Source organism: Pseudopipra pipra, chromosome 5 (genome assembly GCF_036250125.1).
Source record: "Pseudopipra pipra isolate bDixPip1 chromosome 5, bDixPip1.hap1, whole genome shotgun sequence".
Taxonomy (NCBI): Eukaryota; Metazoa; Chordata; class Aves; order Passeriformes; family Pipridae; genus Pseudopipra; species Pseudopipra pipra.
In genome coordinates, this window is record NC_087553.1 from 48264031 (window position 1) to 48287700 (window position 23670).

At 34.4% G+C, this 23670-nt stretch overlaps 1 protein-coding gene and 1 long non-coding RNA gene across 7 annotated transcripts in view; both read right to left on the reverse strand.

The window, feature by feature from the left end:
• IMMP2L (inner mitochondrial membrane peptidase subunit 2) overlaps window positions 1-23670 on the reverse strand; it is a 414978-nt gene that overhangs the window by 386853 nt on the left and 4455 nt on the right. Inside the window, exons 1-4 of one of the 6 annotated variants that reach the window (XM_064655975.1) lie at window positions 21910-22631; window positions 20752-20889; window positions 14382-14485; window positions 11944-11965 (exon numbers count right to left, since the gene is read on the reverse strand). In XM_064655975.1, the coding sequence (XP_064512045.1) occupies window positions 11962-11965; window positions 14382-14485; window positions 20752-20889; window positions 21910-21912 (249 nt within the window). In that variant the 5' untranslated portion in view covers window positions 21913-22631 and the 3' untranslated portion in view covers window positions 11944-11961. Of the gene's footprint in view, window positions 1-11943; window positions 11966-14381; window positions 14486-20751; window positions 20890-21909; window positions 22655-23670 lie in introns of those variants that run through there. The other 5 variants (XM_064655972.1, XM_064655970.1, XM_064655974.1 and 2 more) reach the window with 5 other exon arrangements.
• Window positions 16253-19895, reverse strand: LOC135414777 (uncharacterized). Its single transcript, XR_010430826.1, has 2 exons — window positions 18727-19895; window positions 16253-17309 (listed from the first exon to the last, which is right to left on the reverse strand). It is a non-coding gene; the product is annotated as an uncharacterized LOC135414777 (long non-coding RNA).

The following is a 23670-nucleotide window of genomic DNA, read 5'->3' on the forward strand; positions in this document are numbered from 1 at the left end:
AAAGTGTCAATTATATAATTTTTTTCTCCCCCACAGGCCTGTTCTCAGCTTCCTTGTTTGCTCTCTGATGTCTCTGCATATGTTTATTAAGATTGGTCGAAATTGGCAAGATTGACATCCCAAAATTTACACACTCCAGTGGAGCAGGGGTTGCAAAGCAGTTCATTGTCCAGCAGCACATTACCTGTGGCTTGGCAAAGACTGGGGATACAGATACAATCTAAGCACCAAAACCTATTAACTAGAGACAAACCTAAATGTGTTTCTTTAGCATCCCTCTCCATAAATCTCAATACATAGTTTGGAGTGGTACAAATTCCCTTCAGTGTATTATTCTCCTTCTGAATAAAACAATCCTAAGAGAGCAAGAAAACACCTTCAGTAAGAAATCTTACTTGCCTGTAAGTCACAGAAGGGGTTGGATTGGAAGGGAGCTTTAAAGATCATCCAGTCCAAACCCCCTGTCAAGGGCAGCAATACACAAGTCAATGATTTTTATTTTTTTTAAATGGGCTCTAAATTGGAAAAAACCCACTATATATAGTTCCTCTACATTACAAAGATGCTGAATTATCCCCGTATCTAACCGGAAGTTTACCATTCTAGGAAGAGGACCTTCAGCTGGTACATGCACACTCTATGCAATCTGATGAACATGGATTTTGTTTTCCAATATAACTCTGTCATTCTAGGATCTAAAAATTTTATACACAATATGGACCATAAGCACATCTATAAATCCACATATTAAAAGAATGTAAATACTATTTTAAAATATTTTTAATAAACTGTAAAATAAATACAATTAAAATTTTCCCTTGCTATTTTTAAGTATTCTGTTGTTCTGAAATATTTTAATATATATATTGGATTTGGATTCTACAGAGAAAAGGCTGACAGTAATATTCTGGGCTTGTAAGAGTGAAACTGGGATTACAGTCTCTTTTCACACAGGCAATATGAACCTCGTGCACTTTAAGGAATTACAACAACAAGGATTCCAAATCCTTTGACAATCTGGGTTCTCGGCAGCACCAACCATTGCTATCGTTCCAAGTCACCCAGGGAAAGGAGAAAATTACTGATTTTCATAAACAGCATATATGTTTAAGAACTTTTGCAGTGTGTGTGAGCAATATGTTGCAGTCATTCTGCTACAGCATGCCAACTGTTTCAAAATACGGCCTCTGTGTGTCCACACTTAATAATTCCCAAATTTATGTAATGTGAAATTGGTCTACAAATATTGCATATGCATAATAATAATTAATAATAATAAGTAATAATTATTATGATGATGCAAGCCTCTCATTTGCCAGTTTGCATACCACAGATACTTTTTTTAAAAATTATAACCTCACCAATTCACATCCCTTGATATTTCTGCTATTACAATTCATAAAATCTGAGTGTGGATAATTTTCTTCCTAAGTTAAAGATAATTTTGAATATCAGCTATTCATATGAGTCTATGTTTGCTCACCTTTTATACTTGGATTGAACTTCCATAGCAATCTCCAAAATCAGTTTATTCTTAGAAAACATATGGGAGACCAATCAGGAATATATAAATACTGCAATCATAAACCTGTTGTGTTCAAAAGGGTTCTTCACGAGACGATATTAAATATTGTACAACTTTTATCTTCATGTAAATGAAGCTCATGACAAAAGCAGTATTGATGTGATTTATTTGTTCACTTTGTCAAATGCAAGTATGAGACAAAGAAAAAAACAGTAAAATAGCAAAACCTTTACTCAGCATATTGCTATTAACATATAATAAAGCAGGAGTATAACTGGTAAATTAGAGATAACAAAACTGATTATTTCTAGCCTGAAGTAATGCTTTGTGCTAATAAGACCAAATGTTCTGTTCATGTTCTCTGAATACCAGGAGCTGACACAGGTTTGCTAGCTCTGCTGCTACCATCTAGAGAATGTACGTGTTGCTGTGATGTAATACCTCATGAACAAATAGTACCTGCATGTAATACCTCATGAGCAAACAGTACATACAGCTGCACACACAAATTGAAACAAGCCACACAGAAGAGCTAAATATAGTTGCTAGCAGAAATTTCCAGAATAGCCCAGCAGGGCTTTTACAAATCAGGACAGGAAGAGTCCCTTCAAATTTAAATTTCCCTCGTTGGTTAACTGCTGCTGCATTAGCAAGTCTCCTGAACTGGAAAGCCCTGCTGAGCTGCCTTGCATAGAGTTCTGCTGCTGAAATCCCAAACACAACTATTTGCAAGCTCTAAGTATTTTCAAATGTGACAATTTCTTCACATATGTACTAGAGAGCTCTATTATGTCATACCTGTTTCACTAACCACAGGTAAAAGCTGATTAAAACATACATAATAAAAAATTTGCACGAAGAAATCTGTTAAGTGTTTTAAAGGAGAAAAGCATAAACTAGAATTAGACAGCTGAAAAAACAGCAGCAGACTTTAGAAGAGTGGGAGGCATGAGCTGCAAAAGTAATACAACACAAAATTGATTATTACACACTGTAAATACTTAGATAAATGCCAACCCACTTTATGCATTTACAAACTCTGTAGTCTCTTCAACACCACAAATGGCCACAGGATTACAAATAAGAACTGACCAGAAGGATAAAACTGGAAGGCCAGCTACTCAAAATTCTCTCAAAGATAGCCACTGAGATAATTCCTCAAAAAGGAGAGACAAAAAAGGGAAATAAAGAGGAGAAAATATTCTATATGAACATGCTCAGCTATTTCAATTATCAAAACTAAGAAGCATCTAGAAAAAGTTTCAGATATTAAGATGCTCGTCTTTTCTGCTATATTTGGGTTCAGACATTCAAGGGTCCTTTGTCTTGCTATATCAGGTTTAACTTAATGTTAGTTAACATATTTTTACAACATCATAAATTTCTCCCAGTCGCCAACATTGTACCTTCCCATTGCTGACAGTTTTAAAACATATGTCTAGATAACATGAAGGTTAAACGTGAAGGTCTCAAGAGGCCAATGAAAGATTATTGTTCTTACAATTTCTTGGTGTTGCAAGGTATTTTAAATATGTTAACTATACCAGCAGCCTCCTTCAATTATCAAAGGTGGGCATGCTGTTCCTATGAAGTCATGGTTATATTGACCTGGAACAATCTATATTCTTCACAAGTTTTATAAAGAAATTATAGCTCACAGTGAGGAAAATGTAGTTAACAACTAATTCTGTGGAAGCTATTACTATTTTAATCAGAAATGTGAAACCATCTCATCATAAACTGTATGGAACAATGAATCTAAATCTCTGATTCCAGATCATGGATTCAGGTAAGCTGTATCAATTAATGATAAAGAAGATAATTTGTAATCAAGTTTTCCCCTTTAATTTTAAACACTTTGAACTCAAGTAAAGTACAAACTAAAACAAATTTGCTGTGGAAAAAATACTACTGTCAGTGTCTTACAGGACTTAGGAACACACTGTGCATGATCGCGCATTTAAAAATCTTCCAACATTATCTCTTTACTAAGGTCAAACTCAGCACCAGTTTAAAAATAGATTGTTCTGAGGGCAAAGGGGATCTTATGCAGACGCAAACATCACAGCAGGCCTTCTGGGTGTACAGGATGCTATTATCATTTGCTTGCTGACAACATACTTCCCTTTATATGGCAAGACCACATTTCTGTCATTACAGTTGCCCTAGTTCTTGAAACATCAAAGTTATTGTTCTGAGAATGCCACTAATTTATCCCTTAAAGCAAACATATAAACTAACAAATAAAATAAGAAATATCACTAAGTATCTCTTTTTTGCATTAAGATATACATCACTAATTACTGAAACCCTAAATGACATTATGCTATGGATCATGGTTTTAAGAGAACAATATTTTAAGTTTTTACTTCTACCTTTTTCCCTAGTCCAAATTTCTGCTTTTATACTAATTTTTTACATTTCACAAAGGTAGTCAGAAAAAAGATACCTACAATAGCAGGTAAAATCAGAGCTGAGTGGCTAGAGAGTAGCAGGCTAGACTCTTCTGCTCCATATTGGCAGAAGACATGGGTCAAGTTCAAATAAATTTAAGTTCTATTTATGAAATAAACGAAAAAGATTCTTGTTGATTCTTCCTACACCAAGTCATTAAATTACAGACAAGACATGAAAATTAGTATGTAATCCCTCACTTTGCTTTCAGTTTTCTATCACATTAATTTTTTGCCTTCATTTTAGGTGTCTTTTATCCTTTATTCCTGACACATTTCTCTCTGATTTTCAGTCAAAAAGTTGACGCTGTCTTTTACGAATTAATATGGTCAGATTTAACTGAAAATTTAACAAGTGAGCAAACAATTGCTTATGTACTTTAATCAGGCTCCTCTTCTCACTTGGGAACTACTGTCCACATACATTTGCAAAGCATTCCCTTTACCATAGCATGTTAAACACTACCCAGTCTTCAGATGTCTGCTTTCAGACTGCCACCCACACCACTGATTGTTTCACCAAATGCATATGCCTGAAACTACTTGCTGTTTCTCCTTTAGAGAATTTGCAATCTAGCTATAAAACTGAAATGCAAACACACGATTCTATGCACATTCAGCCATTAAGATAATAGTTTTCAAATACATGACTAGGTGTTTTAGAAGCAGCTATATGACAAATATCACAGCCACATCTACACGTTAAGAGGATTTTAGAAAATCCACTTCCGTGCTATTAAACAAGTTAAAAACACCACAAACATACTATAAACATTAACTGGTAATGTTGAATTCTAACCTTGAAAGTGTATAGCTATTATGTATCATGTCTTAAAAGTTCCATTGCTGAAATTCCATTTGATTCAGACAAACAGAATAATTCAGGTTGGAAGGGACCTCTGAGGGTCATCTACTTCAGCTGCTGGCCAAAACACAAGCAACTGGAAAGGCTGATCAAGGTGCTTGGGTTTTTGCTAGCACAATTTTACTTAAGGACAGAGGTTTCATAGTCTCTTTCACTAATGACTGAGCCATTCTAATTCTGCACTTTTTTCCCCCTTATAACTGGTCGGAATGCCCCTTGCTGCAATTGTGGCCACTGCCTCTTGTCTTTTTGCTGTGGACCTCCAAGAAGACTTGACTTTATTTCTCTGTAGCTAATCAACAGATAAACAGACAAGAACATTAAGGTCCTCTTTCAGCTAAACAAATATATATGCACATATTTAAAGTTAAATGTTGTTAAATTGCACTTGCCAAGAACAGATGACTGCACATTAAAAACATACGTTACTTTCATGAATAGAGCCTTATATAATTTCCCTAGAAAATACAGTGATGATAAGGTTAATTATCATTTTAAACCTGATAATTTGCCATTCCCTTGCTTTTGCCTTTGCTAACAGGCTGAAAAAAACCAGAAAACAAGGCCAAGACTGCTTATTACATGCAAAAATATTTATGTTCACAATATATTCAGTACAGGTCAAGACCCATGGTTTTTCTTCCACCTTCACCAATTAGATTGGAAATAAATATTTTTCATGTGTAAGCAAAATTCACTTTGTCAGCATCTGTGTAGTTCATTGAAAGATTCCTAGAAGTAACATTCTATAGTTCATATTTATTGCTCATAATACAACTGATTAAACTGGCTAAGGGAAAGTGATTACTGGAAGATACGAAGTGAGCTGTGGCAATGTTTAATTTATAATTTGTCCAAGAACACAATGTATGAAATATCCTGCAAAACAAAATACATCCTCAGTATTTCCCAGATTGTAAACAAAACAAAAGCAGGCTAGACTAAAATGTATTTAGATATGTTTTTGCACAAACAGAAACAATTGGTTAATGCTTATGTCCAGGACACATACGCATACCAAGCTTCATCTCTTCAGAAAAATTACCGCATTCTAGGTTTCAACCACCACTGAATCATACTATAACATCCTACATATATTTCTCTGTTAAAGCTTTCATACTCCTGCAGGCAGCAGAACTTAGCATTGGAATATGAAAGCTTTGATGCTAAGGAACTGGATCTTTTTGAAAGATAATGGTTTCATACAGAAAAGAAAAGGTAAGCTGATTTCCAGAGTTATTCTACAAAGAAAGATTTTTCATCACTCCCTCTCTTCCTAAGTATAACACAAGTGCTTCATAATAGAAGGTGATATAGCATCTTTAGATACAAAATGTGCACCATTCATGATTCAAGTAAAGCGATATGAAAGGTAAACTCTTAATCTAGTGAGAAGTTTATCTTAAACTGAATCTACTATTTCATGAATTCAGCAGTCAGCATTTCATCAGTTCATGGAACCTAAGTTTAAGTACTTTGATTTGTTATCTTCCTTAGGAATCATAGTTGGTACATTGGCTTCCTTAAATCCTTTACCCTAAAGGGAAGGAAATTACAACAAACTATCAGTTTATTTTCAGTTTAACAATTCTCTAAAGCACCAGGCTATCTGTTCAGGAGATTGAGTATACATTCAAAAATTATGGTCCATCTATATTTATCATAATCAAAAGTACGCTTGATCTCAAGTGCAAGAAAAACCATATGAATACCCATAACTTTTTTTATCCTATAGTATCACAGATGTTCAGCCTGAATTTACATAAGGAGATGTCTAATCTGAATACCCTGTAGAGAATGAGCATTGGAATTCCCTACCAGTTGCTGAAACAATTTTCCTGCCACTTCCAGCAACAAAACTGTGTAGCCTATGTCACTGACTTATAAAACCTTTCCTAGTTCTAGGTACCTAGAAGCAATGCCAGTCATAAATAACCAGTAATTACTTCTCAGCATTTGGAAATGTACTGAAAAAAAATATATCAAATATTTTCCTATCAGAGTTGTCAAATATTTTTAAGGTTAAAGAAAAAAAAGTTCAGGATAAATATATTGTTACCTTTCTGTGTGTACATTGCAGCAGGCATTTCCATCACCAGATTCTGCTAGAGCAAAGCATGTTCCTAGCATCTAAATTGTAAATATTTCAAAAGGTAAAAGTGACATTTTTCTAAACCAAGGCAGGTTTCAAGCTCCTTTTGCTCAGCATGAGCTTCACAGGGCAGTCAACCATCATACTGCCAGGCAGAGAGTTACAGGATCAGAGACAGCTTTCTGGCCAACAAAATCATGGCTGCAATTTCTGCAACATTCCAAGCAGCTGTCCAGTTAGACCCAGGACCTCCTACATACTATGACTGTCCATCATATCAAACAGCAGAAAAAACTATTCTATGCCATTCCCTTTTCTATTGAATTTCTATTGCACAGGCAAAAGTTATTTCATTTGTTGGAACAGATTTTTTCCTCTTCCTCATATGCCTGATCACTAAAAAGTGAAGTAAAAATAATTAAATCAAACTAAATTAGTTAATTTTGTTTCGAGATTGAAATTTACCGTTGACATTGCTCCTACAGCAGAACATAGGTCCTCCTTATGTACTAATTAGCTGCTAACACCTAATCATCTTACAATTTAAAGATCACAACATAACCAGTTTTTCTCCCATCTTTCTCACTTTCCAAAGAATCAGACGTACATATATTTGTATGAAACTTCAAATTAACTTGTTTTTATTATTCATATTCTAACCTAACTGAGTTGCAATATACCCATAACTTGCAGTTATTCCAGTGTCAATACATATGGGCCAAGAAGCAAAATACTCAAAAAAAGGAGTACAGATCTGTAGATTATCCTGTATAGAACAGCTTTAATTTTTATGTGACTGAATTGGTATTGATGTGGGCGAGATCGTAATTTCCCTCCACTTTCACTAGAATATGTCTTAGTGAAATTTTATGCTACTTACCTGAGCAGTAAATTCAACCAGACTGTGCATCTGATTTTTTGTCAAGCCCCTCAATGCTACATTTTAAATGAAACACAAAGACTATATGCAGAAGGAAAAAAAAAAAAAAAGGAAAAAACCCAAACCAAACAATAATACCACCAAAAACAGAAAACCAGAAACAAATCAACCAAAAAAACCCAACCCACAACTACCAGCAAAAGACACAGCAATAGTGATTTATAGTTTTTCAAAGTTGCACCCTTCAGCCACTGTAAGAATAATGCCTCACACAGGAATGTATGGAATTATCTTATGACCAGTCATTAAGATTAAATGACTGTTTATTAACTAACAGGAATTCACATTTTAAACAGAATTTCTGATGACTACCCTGATGTCCAATTTCTTCATGGGATTCTAACCAAAATAAAAATAAAAACAAAAACATTCAAATAATGGTCTGTTATCTCAACATTTCCCTTTAGAGCCAAAATTACTGGTCTTATAGCAAGGTTCTAGATACACTTATACCCTATGAAGTTCCTGACATAATTTAATAATTTTGTCTGACATACATTGCTGAGACAGAATGACAATTTCTTCTTATTATTTCATAAACAATTCACCACTGAATTACATTAGCTTACGTTAGTAAGGTTCATGTCTAGTTTCTTCCAACAAGCTTAACTTGATAAACAGTGAAGCGGTTTTAGTAAACTTGCAGCATAGTATTCTAGTGGATACTGTAATAAATATTTAGCAAGCAACAACTAGTTTCTTAATTCAAGAGCAAGGTACTTAATTCAATAGAAAGACCAATGAAATCAACATCAACTAGAATATGAAGTTCTCACTGGCACTACTTACAACGTTATAGTAGTCTTCCCAATTAATCAACACCTCTTTCACAAATGGCCCAGGCTACCTAACTGACTTCCACATCATTAACTTTTTCAAAATAAAATATCGTTATGTTCAATTATCCAAATTGTAATTTGACCACTAAGGAACCTGTAAGCCATAACATCCATATATGTTACTTTTTGGCCTAAAGAGTCTAGCCAGACCCTTTCCAGCAGTGATTCTTGCAATTAGATCTTCCTACTCATATCCACAGACCTTAAATCAAGTAACCATAACTTTAACTGCAACAAGTTCTTTCCTCCACAACTGCTCAGTTTCCACAGTATTACAATAATTGCCTACTTAAACCCATCCTGAGCACTTCGTAATAAAACCAAGGATCATGTAAAGTATCTGAAGAGTTCCCTTAGGAAATGGATTTTGCTTACTTTATAAATAGAAGATGCAAGTTTTTCTTCCATGAACAGTATTAACACACACATCTAATATATCTACACTAAAATAAATTGTAACACAGATAACAAAACGAGAACTACATATTTGATTTTTATCAGGAAAAGACATGAGAGGTTTCTTTCCCACTAGAAGAACAGAATAGGAAATGATTTTCTGAGGTCACTGAGGAACAGAAACTCAAGTGATTATTTAGCTTCTGTGTCAGCACAACCTCCTTTGCAGTGTCCTACCTGCCAGAAGACAGATGACTTGGTACAGAGATCTAAATACAAACAAAAATAAAATAGAAATTGGAAGATTTAAGAAGGTCAAGCAGAGGTATTTGTAAAAGGTTGTCCAGAAAGAAGCTTTCTTAAAAATAATACAAGAACCATTAAATGTCCATTCACGTTATATCTATCAGAATTTAGTGGAAAGTCTTTTATAATTACAACTACAAATTCAACGCAGTTCCTTCAATAAGTACCTTCTTACTGATATTTATTTTACTAGGCTAGTCTCAAGAATGAAATTCCAATTAGTGATCTTTTAAGAATAGTATGTATTCAGTTTTCGCCATTAGACAACTCCTTTTTTTTTTAATCAACTAAACAGGACTAGATTTCTTCAAAAATGGGATTATTCAGATTTGTATGTATACATTGAAACTTGCTACACAATCACATAATATCATCATCACACAATTATCTTTTCCAGTTCTTGTTTCTGAACGAGTGCCAATGAGGGACACAGTCACAGAAAAAACCTCACATGCAGTACTCCAATTCTTCCTCCAGAATGCTGATCTGCACTGGATTTTTCAAAGATCAAACACACATAGCCTTACACAAAAATGCTTAGCAGTTTATCCAAAGTAAGGGAGTTTACTGAAAGGTCTGAGCATAATCTTACAGTCAGAGGAAGCACTGACAGAAACCACTTTATATCCCTCATAAGGATAATAAGGATAGGAGATAGAAAGTATGCTTTTTTTTGTTTTTTTAATGTCAAGGAAATTTCTATAAAGTTGGGTTTGTACTTAAAGGAATTACATTTCTATATGAGAACTCACAAGAAGCTGACAAAATATACAACATTTATTTCCTTGTTCTTAAACATACTGCCCATTTTCATTTAGCTATTATAGTTCAAACCTCTAAAAGCATGTTACCATTCAGAATGTACAGAATAAACACCACTGGTTGTCATTTTTTTTCCAGATTAAATTACCATAGCTATTTTTATTTGACACAGGACAACACATTCTACATTAGAAATCTACATTAGAAATGCAGGGACACCTGGAACTTACCCAGCAAGTAGGTTCCTGCTCTCAGTCACACCTTGGAGAAGGTGTTCTCTCTATTACAGACAAAACTCAAACTCTAAATTAACCTCTAATTTTTAATCTCCGGGTTAAAATTTGCATCTGGGAATATTTACAACCCTGAAATTTCATCACTCAAAAATCTAACAACATAATTTATACTGCAGTCGTTAATTCCTTTGTTAAAAACCTATTAACCAATTAAGGAACAAGACAATTTCCAAACTTCTATTTATTTAAGAAAACATATTAAAGGTCGAAATTAATACTGCTGTGTCTTCAATTCAAAAACTTACTCAAATTTTGTCACATCAATAAAATACCCATTCTACATACACATGCTGATATGCAACATTCTACATGTTGCACCAACTTTTTTCTATATTAAGAAAAAAAAATTTTGGAATAAAAAGAGGGCATGATTTTACAATCAGGACATGGGGTTTTCCATAAAGACAACCAAAATGAATTCTAGACCTAGAAACCACTCTTCAGCAGCATCTTTTTATAACAATACCTGCATTTCTGCACAGTAGAAACCAAATTACATACAGGTAAATTGTTAAAAATGTCCATTAATCCACAATAGAAGAGCATTATCTCCACAAGTACTGGGAATTGCCATTGCAGCACATATTCCCGAGGAACTGCATGACCTGTACAGCCTACAATGTGATGCACAGTGCTACAGCTACAATGCTGTTGGCACTCACATCTGACAAAGTTCTACATAACTGCTCGTATCTACCTCAGCAGAGCTCTCACAAAACAGAATGCCTGTTTCAATACAAAAGTTATTGAAAAACGTGCATCCATTTATCTTTGAAAAGTGACCCCGTGCCACACGGCTGTTTTCTTTTCGAAGCTAAATAAATGCATTTCCAAAACAAACCAAAAAACCACACAGTTGTTTTTTTTTTTTTTAAAGCTTTTTAAGAGATGCAAAGATAGTGTTCTGGAATGTGTAATAAGAGAAATTACTTAATTTATTAAATAATTATTCCTGTGTTGATTTTTAGTTGTATAAGTCCAAGTAATATAGCAGTACCTAAATTAAGCTCGAGCAAGTGATCAAGTTAAGAATGATATGTATTTCTCACAGCTTTGAATCAACTTAAAATTATGAGTTCAAAAGTTAAACATGTAACACTGAGTTCTTTTAATTCTGGTATCAATAAGGATGAGTTGAAGTTCAGAGGAAAAAAAAAACTTCTTGCCTCTAGGCTGAGGTAAGATTTAACTATTTGTAAAACACTAAACCGTGATTAAACAAGTAATTTTTTGCTACGAACTTATCTCTCCATTATTTTTATCTGACTCTAATTTTATAGTTTTAAGGACTAATGCCATTCTAAATATGATGTCCAAAACCAGATAAATGCACATGCTTGCACACACAGTGGCTAATTTCACAGCTGTGGTTGTGATACATGGTTTCATCTACATCAGATACAGAGACAGGGATTACAGAGACTCGCAATCTTCACTTAGTACCTTAACTAGGCATAAATACCCCCAAGAACTTGGGGACAGGGTGTTCATCTGCAATAAAAGTCAGAATATAACAAATATATATGTTTATCAAGAACTAGTTGGACGAGAGAGGAAAAACTTTTAGATCTGCAAGCAGTATCAGAATCCATAACCACTAGCTCACTGATTCTCTCTTGAGTCGTTCAGGACCATCAACACTAACTCATCTATTTGCTCCAAGTTCTGGCTGCTGGCCTCCTACTTATGCTGGACTTTGCCAGTTGGGATCTCAACAATCCCTTTTAAGAATTGTGATAGAAATAGCAGCCATCCAGAATGACACCTCATGGTGCAAAGAAAACGATCGGTTTGGATGGCCCTGGTCAAGCTTCCATGAATGAATATTTTACTTCAGCTCTTGTTCTGCAAGAGACTACCCTTCCATAACCTCCTAGTCATTTTCTGCTATAACTTGGCAAAGAGGAGAGAGTGGACAAATGTAAAGCAGCCAAGAAGGACACAAAAGAAGGTTTACATATCTATTTGCCTATCTCAGTCACATCAACACTTTCTCAAATGGATTTCTGAAGGAACAGAAAAAGCAGCAGCTGGTGGGAGACCGGCCTTCCCTGTTCATGCCTTAGCTAAATCAGTCAATTCCTCTGAGGATGACCAAGTAAAATTCAAGCATATACGTAGGATATCTATTCACCAGTGAGTTATAGTAACCATAGGTAAATAATCAAAATGAAAAGGATAAAAGTACTAACCTGTTTAGACAATAAAAGCCTAATTTACCAAAATTAAGTCTGAAAAACTCATGAGTACAAAATCACATTCAGCTACTATATCCTGCAAGCCTTTACAACATAACATAATTAAAAACTTTAAAATACAATATTAGGCCAAAGATGATTCTGACAAACCCATATCATGAATTACTTAACTTAAAAGTTGTTACTGATATATAAAATATCCTTCAATATTTTCATACCAGAACTATTCAATAGATTATATTTACATTGTTTAACTTTCTTTGTATTGATCTTAAAGTCCTTTTTGAATTCTCTAATCTGATTATTCAATGTACTTCCCAAAGACTAAGAGAAACTTCAGTACAGTTCATAAATGCAATGTGATTTCTTCCATATGAGTGTACATAAACTTCACAATTGCCTTAGAGATAAGGTAAAATTTTGCAAATATACAAAAAAACCCACAGCATCTAAAAGACCAGTTATCATGCTCAAACATACAGCAAAGTGAAAGCAGTCAATGCCGAAATCTCAGATGAAATCACAAACAATCAAAAATATAACAAGAATGAAACTGCTAATTCTGTGTTCTGATCAGACAACATGCTCATTTTCTGTTCAGTCTATTAATTACTAATCAGTTACATTGACTGGTTTAAACGATCACCAGAGCATGACTTGGGCAGAGGGATGCCCACACAGGCAGAATGAGATGTTACAAGCAATCATTAAACGACCTGAAATCAGAGTCCTTTTGCAATATTGTTGTTGCAAACCTGAATTAATTCATATCTGTAGCTGGATCATTTACAGAAAATGTTACATTACAGACAAGAAGACAGATCACAATGTAAATTTTAAGTGTCTAACAAAAGAAGAATATGTGAGAAGGTTGGCTTTAAGAGCTGGTAGCGAAAATTGTCTTACAAATTACCACTACAGGGAAGACATAGGCAAAAAAATGGGAAAATTAAAAGAGATATATGACAAAAAGGAAGCCAGATAATATAGCTTCCAAAGACATTTCTGTTAAAATCTACACAATATGCATTTCACTTAGAAAACTAAAACCTTAAGCTTAAACTATCCAACCATGTAGTACGAGTATGTATTATATCACTGTGTTGGTTATACACACTTTGACATTCCATTTCTATATTATATTAAGGCTGAAATGGAGTTTCTGTCCTCTGTTAATCTTGAATATTTTCAACAGTGAAACACTGCCACCTTTTGACTTGATACACAGACCTTCCCATTGTAAATGCAAAATTGGTTTTTTTGCTCCATCTCTCCATTAGGAAGGTGGTTGAATTCTTGTGATCCTATCTAAAATTTTATTCAGTAGACATATTTCTCCAGGACAAAAAAAAGTATGAGTTGATAAGGAAAGACTATATTTCTCAAAAATATGAGTGTATAGCCAAACAACTTTAAAGCCACAATGTTTTATCTGTTTTCTCTCTTTATCTCACAACTCTTTGTTCTTGGCAGTTTTGGTATACATATATGCTGTATCACATATCTTGCACAGCATTCTTTTCTAAAAAAACTTGGTAATGCATTCTTTGAACATTTGAGTTTTGAAAATGGATGACAGGAATAACAATAACATGTTATCAAAAATTTTATGTTCCTTGCTCGTATATATACTTACATGATTCTAGATTAAATATTGATGGTTCAACATCTATATAAGCACGTTTTGAAATGTATGCAAAATTACTTACACCAATGACACAATGTCCCCTCGTTGTACGTCATAATTTCGAATGCTCCAGTGGTTTAAGAGCACTACATCAGATGCTTGTCTTCCCCCAGGATTCAAAGAAGGCTGAGAGAGGGGGACAAAAAAAACCCAATCATCTTTAGATCTACATTTCCTTTATGGATTTTCCACCTCTCATTCCACCAACAGGTAAAATCCATTAAAATCAGTAAAAACATGCCCATTTACTGTAAGAGGCCAGGAATCTGTTGTATTATGAGAAATATATTTCTTTATTAAATGACATGTTAAATATAATTAATTTCTGACAAACTGTACTTCATATCTTTCAGTGCACTACTGCATGTAAATCGAATTACAAAGGATAAATACTTACAGGAAGCCTGATGAAAAGAAGAGATTGCCTTTAGTGGTTATCATTTAATATTAAAATCAAAGAAGAACTAAAAACACTAATTCCCAGAAAGAAAAAAAGCAACAATTTTTTTGCTGGCATTTTACTGCTTATACAAGCATAATGCACTAAAAATTAAATATGTACTTATAACAGTACTAATTCCAGCATCCTTTGCAAAGGGAAAAAACAAACCCTACACCTACAGCATGCACCGGCAGTAAATGCGAGCCTTCCATAACAGGATAAATAGGAGCTTGAACTCTCACAGAACCACACATAGAAACAAGACTGGTCACTAAAATCAGCATTAAAATAGCCAAGTAATTAATGAGTACAGAGTATTAGGAGGTATGTAGAACCACACATAATTATTTTGTGGGATGTGATACAAAACCAGAGTAGCTGGTCAATGGTGGCTCCAAGTTAACCCATAGGAAATGTCAGAGGAAGGAAGTAGTCCGTCACAGTACTGTCTGCATTTAGTTTTGCAGAGCTCATTTCAATAAAAATACTCCTTTTTACTAGACAGAAAGTATTTAAGAGTATTCCAGGCTAAAGTCTTCTGATAGCTTATTTCTCAGTAAGCTTTTTCAGTCTCTTCAAATACAATTACAGTATCTCCAAGTTGGACAGCAGATGACCTTTAATTTAGATTCTAGAGTTAGGTGACATATGCAATAAAACAGAGTATTGAGATTAGGCAGCCCCTCATTTGTCAGTATGAGAGCTGCAATATTAGCTAATTTTTTTTGTGGTTGTTTTTTGTTTGCTTGTTCATTTGTTTTGTAGAAGAGGGTTTTAGGGCTCACCTTACAATCTAAATCTAACTTGGACTTTCCCAAGAACCACTAGACTTTCACTGCTGATATGCCCCTCCCCAGATCAATAGTACCTTTGATAAGTAAACCAGTTGGGAGACTGAAATGAACTGTTCTCAACACAAGTAATTACACAATGTTAAATTTAATTGTATTCTCATTCAGCAAAACTTTGCTCTTAAATACAGATGGTTAATTCAGAAGCAATTGGAAGTGCAGATTTCTCTTTGCTACAGTTTCTTCATATTTTCTTTGCTAACCTGATTGGTTGAAAAACATCTATGTCAAATTAGACTTGTGAAAAAATTGCTTTTCAAGGTGCAAGAGGAAGTACTGTGCTGGGGTCCTCAGTAGGTGTAATTCAAATGAACAGTAAGCAATATGATAGGTCAAAAGAATAAATGTGTTGGGGGAGGGGGAGGGATATGACACAATATGTTTACTTCAACAGCAAACAAGGCTAGTTACATTTTGAGCTGTGGACTATGGGCAAGTTTCTAGTCAAGTAAGTCTGCAGATCAAAGCAGATCACCTTAACATCCATAGACATATGGTTCAAGTCTAAGCTATAAACATATTAACACTGATCACTATTTTATCTACCAGACTCTAAGCACTGCAAAAACCAGATAAATGAAAACCAGAAGTTAAGTAGCAGATATTTGATTAACAGGTTTTAATCAGGATTTCCAAAATCATTTACCACCTTCATAGCATTTTCCACCAAAGAATCGTTTATTTACATACAACTGATCTACACACAAATCCATTAACAATTCACAGTCATACTGATTTTGCTAAATGCAGGCAGATATGGGCCAGAAGCTAACAACAGTACTAAGCATAAGGCAGAGACTGATCTTACAAAGAAGGAATCATACATATAGGATATTCTCACAGACTGAACTCCTTAGTATTCAAAAGTATCTATGTTAAAGGGCCAAAAGGATGTAACAAATTGAAATTTTAAAACCACTGCTTCAAAAGATGATGTATTTCACAGCTGATACTTAGAAAAAATCTACATGACTGTTCACAGACTTTTCCTCTCAAATAAATCTATATTAACTACATCTTACAGAGAAATACACCAGGGAGGTACAGTATTGCCCTAGTTGGGTTGTTGCAGCTGTTTTCTGTATTTAAACAAAGGAAATGCTTTAGAATTGAAATGCATTTAGATATTACATAATCTTTTTAACTTAATGCACTATAAATACATTTTTAACAATAGCTAATGTGGTTTTGACACACAGAGTGGATATCCAACTCATTATACGTTATGTTTGAGAAAAATATGACAGTGTTGGGCTTTTCTTTCTGACAAAACAACCTGACAAATGCACAGACAAAAATACAATTTTGTTAGAAGAAATTTAAGGAAAACTAGGAGACTTTCATTTTACATCAACAATTACTTTTATCTATTACAAAAAAGAAAATCTAAATGCTTCAGCAAGCCTTTCTCTATTGTAACTTACAAAAATTGGATTCTACAGCAAAAGTAGAGAAATAACACAACTTATTCCTCATGATATTTTTACTACTAGTAAGGTTTCAGATCTAGCAAAACCAAAATAGAGCTTCTCAAAGAGAGTCAACAAATAGGTTCACAAGGGTTCTTTATAAGAAACAAAATAATACAGGGACCTCTTCCTTCTTCTAGCTTGAAGCATTATGACTTCTTTGCTCAAGTTCTTGGCATAACGGCCTGCTACAAATGAGACACAGAGGTCCTAATTTAAACTGTGGTGCAGAAGCCACAAAACATTTACTCTTTCTAACCACTAACTAATCTAATGCTAAAAGCATGCAAATTGAGATCCCCAGCCATGTGATGAAGCCTCATAGGACATAAGGTTCTATAAGCAGGAGGATAAAACACTCCCTTTTACTATAAATAATTATTAACTTGGTAGTTTTTATGTCACTAGTGATAGTCACAGCTTATTTACTTGAAGCTTGGGGAACATAAGGAATATTCACATGAGTTTACAGGCTTAGGTACAGTAATTCTAATAATAAAGTTAGGAGAAACTGCCACAGGATAATAACTGCTATTATGCATAATGGAGTAGAACATTCAATAATGTTTGCTGTGGAAACAAGTGTGCTTTGTCAGAGGTCACCACTCAAGCCACTTGCTGTAATCCTTGGTATTGAACTGTTTGCAACAGAACTTCCACATTAAGCTGCACATATGCTGTCATCTTCCATCTCTGTTTCACTTGCAGTCCATTCAATTTAAGGAATTTACAAATTTATATATCCATAGAGAGTTCCTTTTCCACATCAGTATGTATGAAGAGTTCATAATACCAGACAAGCAATGAAACTCAATAAAAAAATTACATAAATCAATATCAAGATGGCCACATAATAACAAACATTTTAAAGTATACAGCCAGCACTACAAGAGGAGTCACACAAAAAATCCACAACAAGCAATTAAGAAATCTTACTACCAGTTATTTTTGTCACTTACATTCAATGTTGTAAACAGATTACAACTCACTTGAAACTCATTATTAACAGAATGCTAGATGAGCACATCTATCTGTAAAATCCTAAGCAACAAAACCACCTCATGTGAGGATTAAAAAAACCCAGTAATTTCAGAAATAGAAAAGGAAATTACACAATTAAAAATGTTAAAATTATAAAATGCAATAGTTCACTGTTATTCCCTATAGGTTAGGGTTAATATACATATACACTGAAGTCAGTACAAGAATTATGACTGAAATGAATTATGACTGAATTATGGCTGAAAGCACTGTAGAAACACAGCATCAGCTTGAGACAATGAAATGCATGAAGTCTGTCTTGACTGGGAATAAATCAGAAAATTTGTACTTTCATTAGAAGCTTTATTCAGCATGCTTGTTAGGGTATCAAAGTATTACCATCATCAGTAACTACAAAGCAGCATCAAAACAAAAAGAAAGTGAGGGGGGAGGCAGAGCACAACAGGGAACAAGAGCAGGAGAGTGTGTGGGACACAGAGAGATTTATTTCTTGCTTCTTGACGAAACTTTTAATTTCAGGCCCAGCAGGAATCACAATGATGAGTACACAAAGCCAGCTAGACATTTCAGAGGTCTATTACAAACAATTCTTGTAAATCTTACCATGATATCTTCAAATTGAGACAATAAGGTATCATTGGAAGCATGTGATTGAAGGATAGATGACTACAAACTGACTGAACTTCAAACGCCGTCATACCCCTAGCTTTCAGATACATTCAGTATAAATCACTTTTCAAAGAACACAGTAAACAGACAGAATTGCAACGTGATGACCAGTACTCTTTTAAGCTACTCTGCAAAAGAGGGATATATTCCTTATAATTATGTCCCTGTCAGACTTGTTTAAATGTCTAATAAATCTTGGCAAAGAAATCAGTATCTTATTAAAAGCACTAGGTTTTTTTTTTTTTGTAATCTGGAAAACATCCATATGCATAGAAGTTTGTTTTAAACTTCTATTTCAGTGCTACAGTCCAGAATAAAACTAGAGAATTTTACAGACACTGAGATGTCAGTAAAATTACAAATGTCAGTTTTCAAGCTAGCCATACTTCGATCAACAGAGGTAATGTTTAGTCAACAGATGAGGCAAGGGAAGAGCTTCAATTTTAATCAGACAGTGAATTGATATTGCTTTCCCTAGCCACTACAGAGAGCATATCCTTCTTTGTCAAGTTGAATAAATCTGAGCAAATAACTGGAAGGTTTTCCAAACCTTCCATGGATAAACCATAGTTAATGATATGCCCTTCAAGTGACTAGAGAAGCAACACTCCAGAACAACACCAAACTAAACAAAACAACTGCCCAGCACTGGGACTTTGACTTTCACAAAAATGTAGAACTGAGGTATTGACCAGAGGGGCTCAACACCTTGTGGAGAGGGAAAATCTAAAAAATTTCTTTTCAGTTACTGAGGTAAAACTATCAAGCAAGAAAAGATGTCAAACAGACCACTAGATCACAGACAGAAAAGAACAAACAATGAAAGGCATTGTGGCATGCTAAAGAAAAAACACCTCAAAATTTAAATGTTCAGGTCATGCTCACCAGTAGCAAAAAGCAACAAAACTCAAACAAACAAAAATGTAAAACCAAAATCAGAAAATCCAATATGCATCTGCATCTTGAATGTTTCATGTGGCTCTAGATCCCCACATGTTTTTTATAGCATTAAACACAAATCAGTCAAGTCCAGGATCTAGCCCAAGTTTTGTCTGTGTAAATACTGCACAATTCAGACTCCAGCAGCTGGTCTTGATTGCTATGAAGCCTCTCTTCAAGGTTCTGAGCTTATCCAGACAATCAGAAAAGAGGGTTTGACATCCAAGATCAGAATTCTTAGTCTCTGCTATTTGCAATGTTGCATGATTGGAACAAAATATATTACGGTTATCAGTGGTGATGCACAGCAATGCGCACTGCTTATGACTTAAAATGCAAAGCAACAATACAGAAATTGGCTACATTAAAACATATCTTTTTCAAGTTCCAAAACAGAGTAAAAGTAGCTGTTCAGTATCATGAGTATTTATTGTCTAAATGTTACACAGGTTATTTATAATTATTTGCTTACACTGTATAAACATTCAGTATAACCAGAGTAAAAACACTGAACTGATACCTATGTCCTGATAAGCATGTATTAATATATGAATATTATATATTGTTCATGCCACTTTCAGCATTCTTCACTGCAATGGTGCCATACATGTTCACTAGTAAGAGCAAGTATGGCAAAAAAGAGTTTTGCCTCACAGTTACTATAATGCAGCTACTAAAAATTAATAAAGCCTCCTTGTGAGTCATCAATCCCAAGAGACAAAAGGTATTGCTCCAAATATTTCTAAATGCCTAGGAAGGTATTAAAACAATATATCTTTATCACTACTTCTCCATACTACTTCTTCCTTTTACTGAGACAGAATTTTGGGAAGTTTTCTTCTCAAAAGATTTTCTTTCATATCACAAAAGTATTTGTTTAACAAAGTAGAAATTAAACTATTTCATACTACAGTGTTGTCATTTAATAACAATTGAGAAAAAGATTTTTTCCACCTTGCTATTGTCAGTGGAGAGTCACTTTTTAATTTCCTGAGAGACAAAAGATATTTCCAGCAATACCTGCATTGATGCTCCTTCCACTCTTGCCACGCAGGCAACTCTATCCAGGAAAGTCACAGTGACAGGAACGGCAACAAAGAAACCTTTTAAAAAGGCTTTAATGTATCTCTTCCCCAAACCCTGAGCCTGTGCCATAATCTGAAAAACATGAAGGGAAAAAAAACCCAAACAAATTTGAGGTAACGTCAACACGTAGCAATTTCAACAAGGGCTATTAAGAATAAATTTATCTGTTAAGGCCTCGCAATACACACAGTGGAAAAAAAAACAAGTGTGCACATGAGAAAGGAAAATACCCCAAACAACTATAAATCTTCATCAGAATTTAAATGTCTATTATACGGAACGTCTTGATACTTGACATTTATCCTTTAGCTAATTTGAACATTTCTTGTGATCCTGTGCTAAATAATAACCAGATAAAATCTAACTATGCATTTGGAAAAAAAAAAAGTTATAAATTATTTTCTCTCCATACACTGGTAATTATTAATTTCTGACCCCCAAAGATGGATTGTGTTAAATAAAGAAAGGCTATTTGCAACGTACTAGCTTATCTTTATTAAATACTTCCACACCCGAAGCATTTCAAATGCATCATTTCCACACTTGTGGTAACTGCAAACATGCAAAATCAATTCAAATTGTCATATATATCAGAGGGACACACAGTAACATAATCAGTCCTTGTTTGCGACTACTTCAGAAAGTTAAAAGCATACTGGCTGACTGGGCAGCTAAGTAATGACACGGGATGATCCCACTCCAACTCACCACGTATTATGCTATCTCCCATCTATTTATTTAACCCTGAACCACTGAACATGCTTGAAAAATACCTACAAAGTACACGGAAACACAAGTTGTTTGATTGTATTAGTCATACTTCTGAAAAACAAGCTGAATATCCAGGTACTGCTGCCAAGGTACAAGACTATTTTACATAACTGAAGTTTTATTATGAGAAATGCTGCCTTTCACCAGCTGGCAATTGCCCTTTAAACTGCTGCTTCCACCTCATGAATCCTTTCTTATAACAAAATATTTTTAACACAAAGGTAAGTTACTACATGCCAGTATCTCACTGAACAGTGCACACATTTTTGCCAGGTCTATTTCATAAGTTTTCCCCTCCAAAAAGCATAGACAAGCATTTACCATTGGATAAGCGTGTGCACATGCAAAGTTGCCATGCCAGTGACACAACAGTTCACCATCCAGCTGCCAGTAAATGGAAGGTTACCCATCACTCTTTCAGTATGAGGTGCTTCAAGTTGTCCTGCACTGCCACAGGGAAAGAGCTAGAACTTAAGCAGCAGAAAGGCAGTTTGCAGCATTATCTTCTACCAGTAACTCTACATGTGAAAGGATAATCTTCAACTGATAAACACTGTTTGATTAAAATCTGCAGTGTTGTCTTCTCTTACATTTTGGTGGTTGTAGGAGAAAAGAAGGGAAAAAAGTAATTATAAGCATTTACTGCAGTCACGGGAAAGAATTTAGGGTGGTAAAGGGTAGACACAACAAAGATCCTTAAAATAAAAGAAAAAAATTCTGGTTGGAGTATTTGTTTATATATAAATAAAACATTAGATAGCTATTACTCCTGGAATTAATATTCTGCTCTTAGAAATTTCTAAAACATCTGCAGATTTTAAGAGCATCATGTTTCTGGAGTGAAATTCTGAAATATAGTGCAGTATCTGGTTTATGTTGACAGCAGATTTAAATGCATGTCAGTGAAGCAAGCAAAGTACTGTTTGCTGAAAAAAAATAAATTCCCCAACCTATATGTCTGGATCTCTGCCCAGTCAGTGACACCCTGAATAAGATCAACAATCACAATACTTTAAAGATAGAACAGAAACAAAAAACAAAAACAAAAAAACCAACCAAAAAAAAATCAAAAAAGTAGGAAAAAAAACTTAGAGATTCATACACTTTCCAACATTCATAAGTCACACTTGGTTTAGAGAAAAAAAACCAATAAAGTAGAATAATTCAGTAGAACTGAAAAATTTCAAAGCAACAACCTTGAAAAATTGTTTAAAATGGCAACATGGACAAGAAAAATCCAAGCTCAAAAATGCTAGCATATAGCAGGTCAAAGCATTAAGAATTTCATATTGTGCAGCTCAGAGATTAAGGCAGATGGAGCACAGCATTATCTGGACTGAAGTATTTGGTGCACAAAAGGTCCAGGTATTATAATGAGCCTCTCGTGGGTACTACAACATATGGAGAAGAGATACTATTTAGATAGCTCTCTATGTATAAACTGTTTACTTTTTCTTACACTTGCCTGCACATTAGAAGACACAGTTTATCAAACAGCCTGTAGAAAATCACCAAGTAATTCACAAAGCCCCAGGTTACAATATATTTGCAAACCTAGGTACTTAAAAATTACCTGCAGAAGTATGATAGGAAAAATAGCTGTAAAAACAAGGCATTAGCAGTCATCCACAAAGGAAATAGAAAGGCCCCTGATGTGCTTCTACAAAAAGGCATGTGAGGGAACAGGAAGAAGGGAATTACAACCTATATGCAAAACACCTACCCTGCCAAGACTGCTACATTTTTTTGAAATTACCTATTTGATCTTGTTCACGAATCTATATATAGTTCTATAATCCATTGAAATAACCAACTGTCACGATATGCATTTTTCTATAAATCAATGGCACCACATTAGAATTCAGGCATATGCAGTTTGAAAATGAAGACTTTCATAATACAAAATACCACAATACATGAATGAGCCCAATTTTATTGCATCCTATGAAACATAAAACTGAGAACAAAAGCTTTTGGTTTAAGACTGGTATAACTGGAAGACAAGGTTATTATACTTAGTCTAACAATCATGAGGAACAGGATGTTGCTCAGTATCAGAATTTGTGTGATCTTTTCAACATG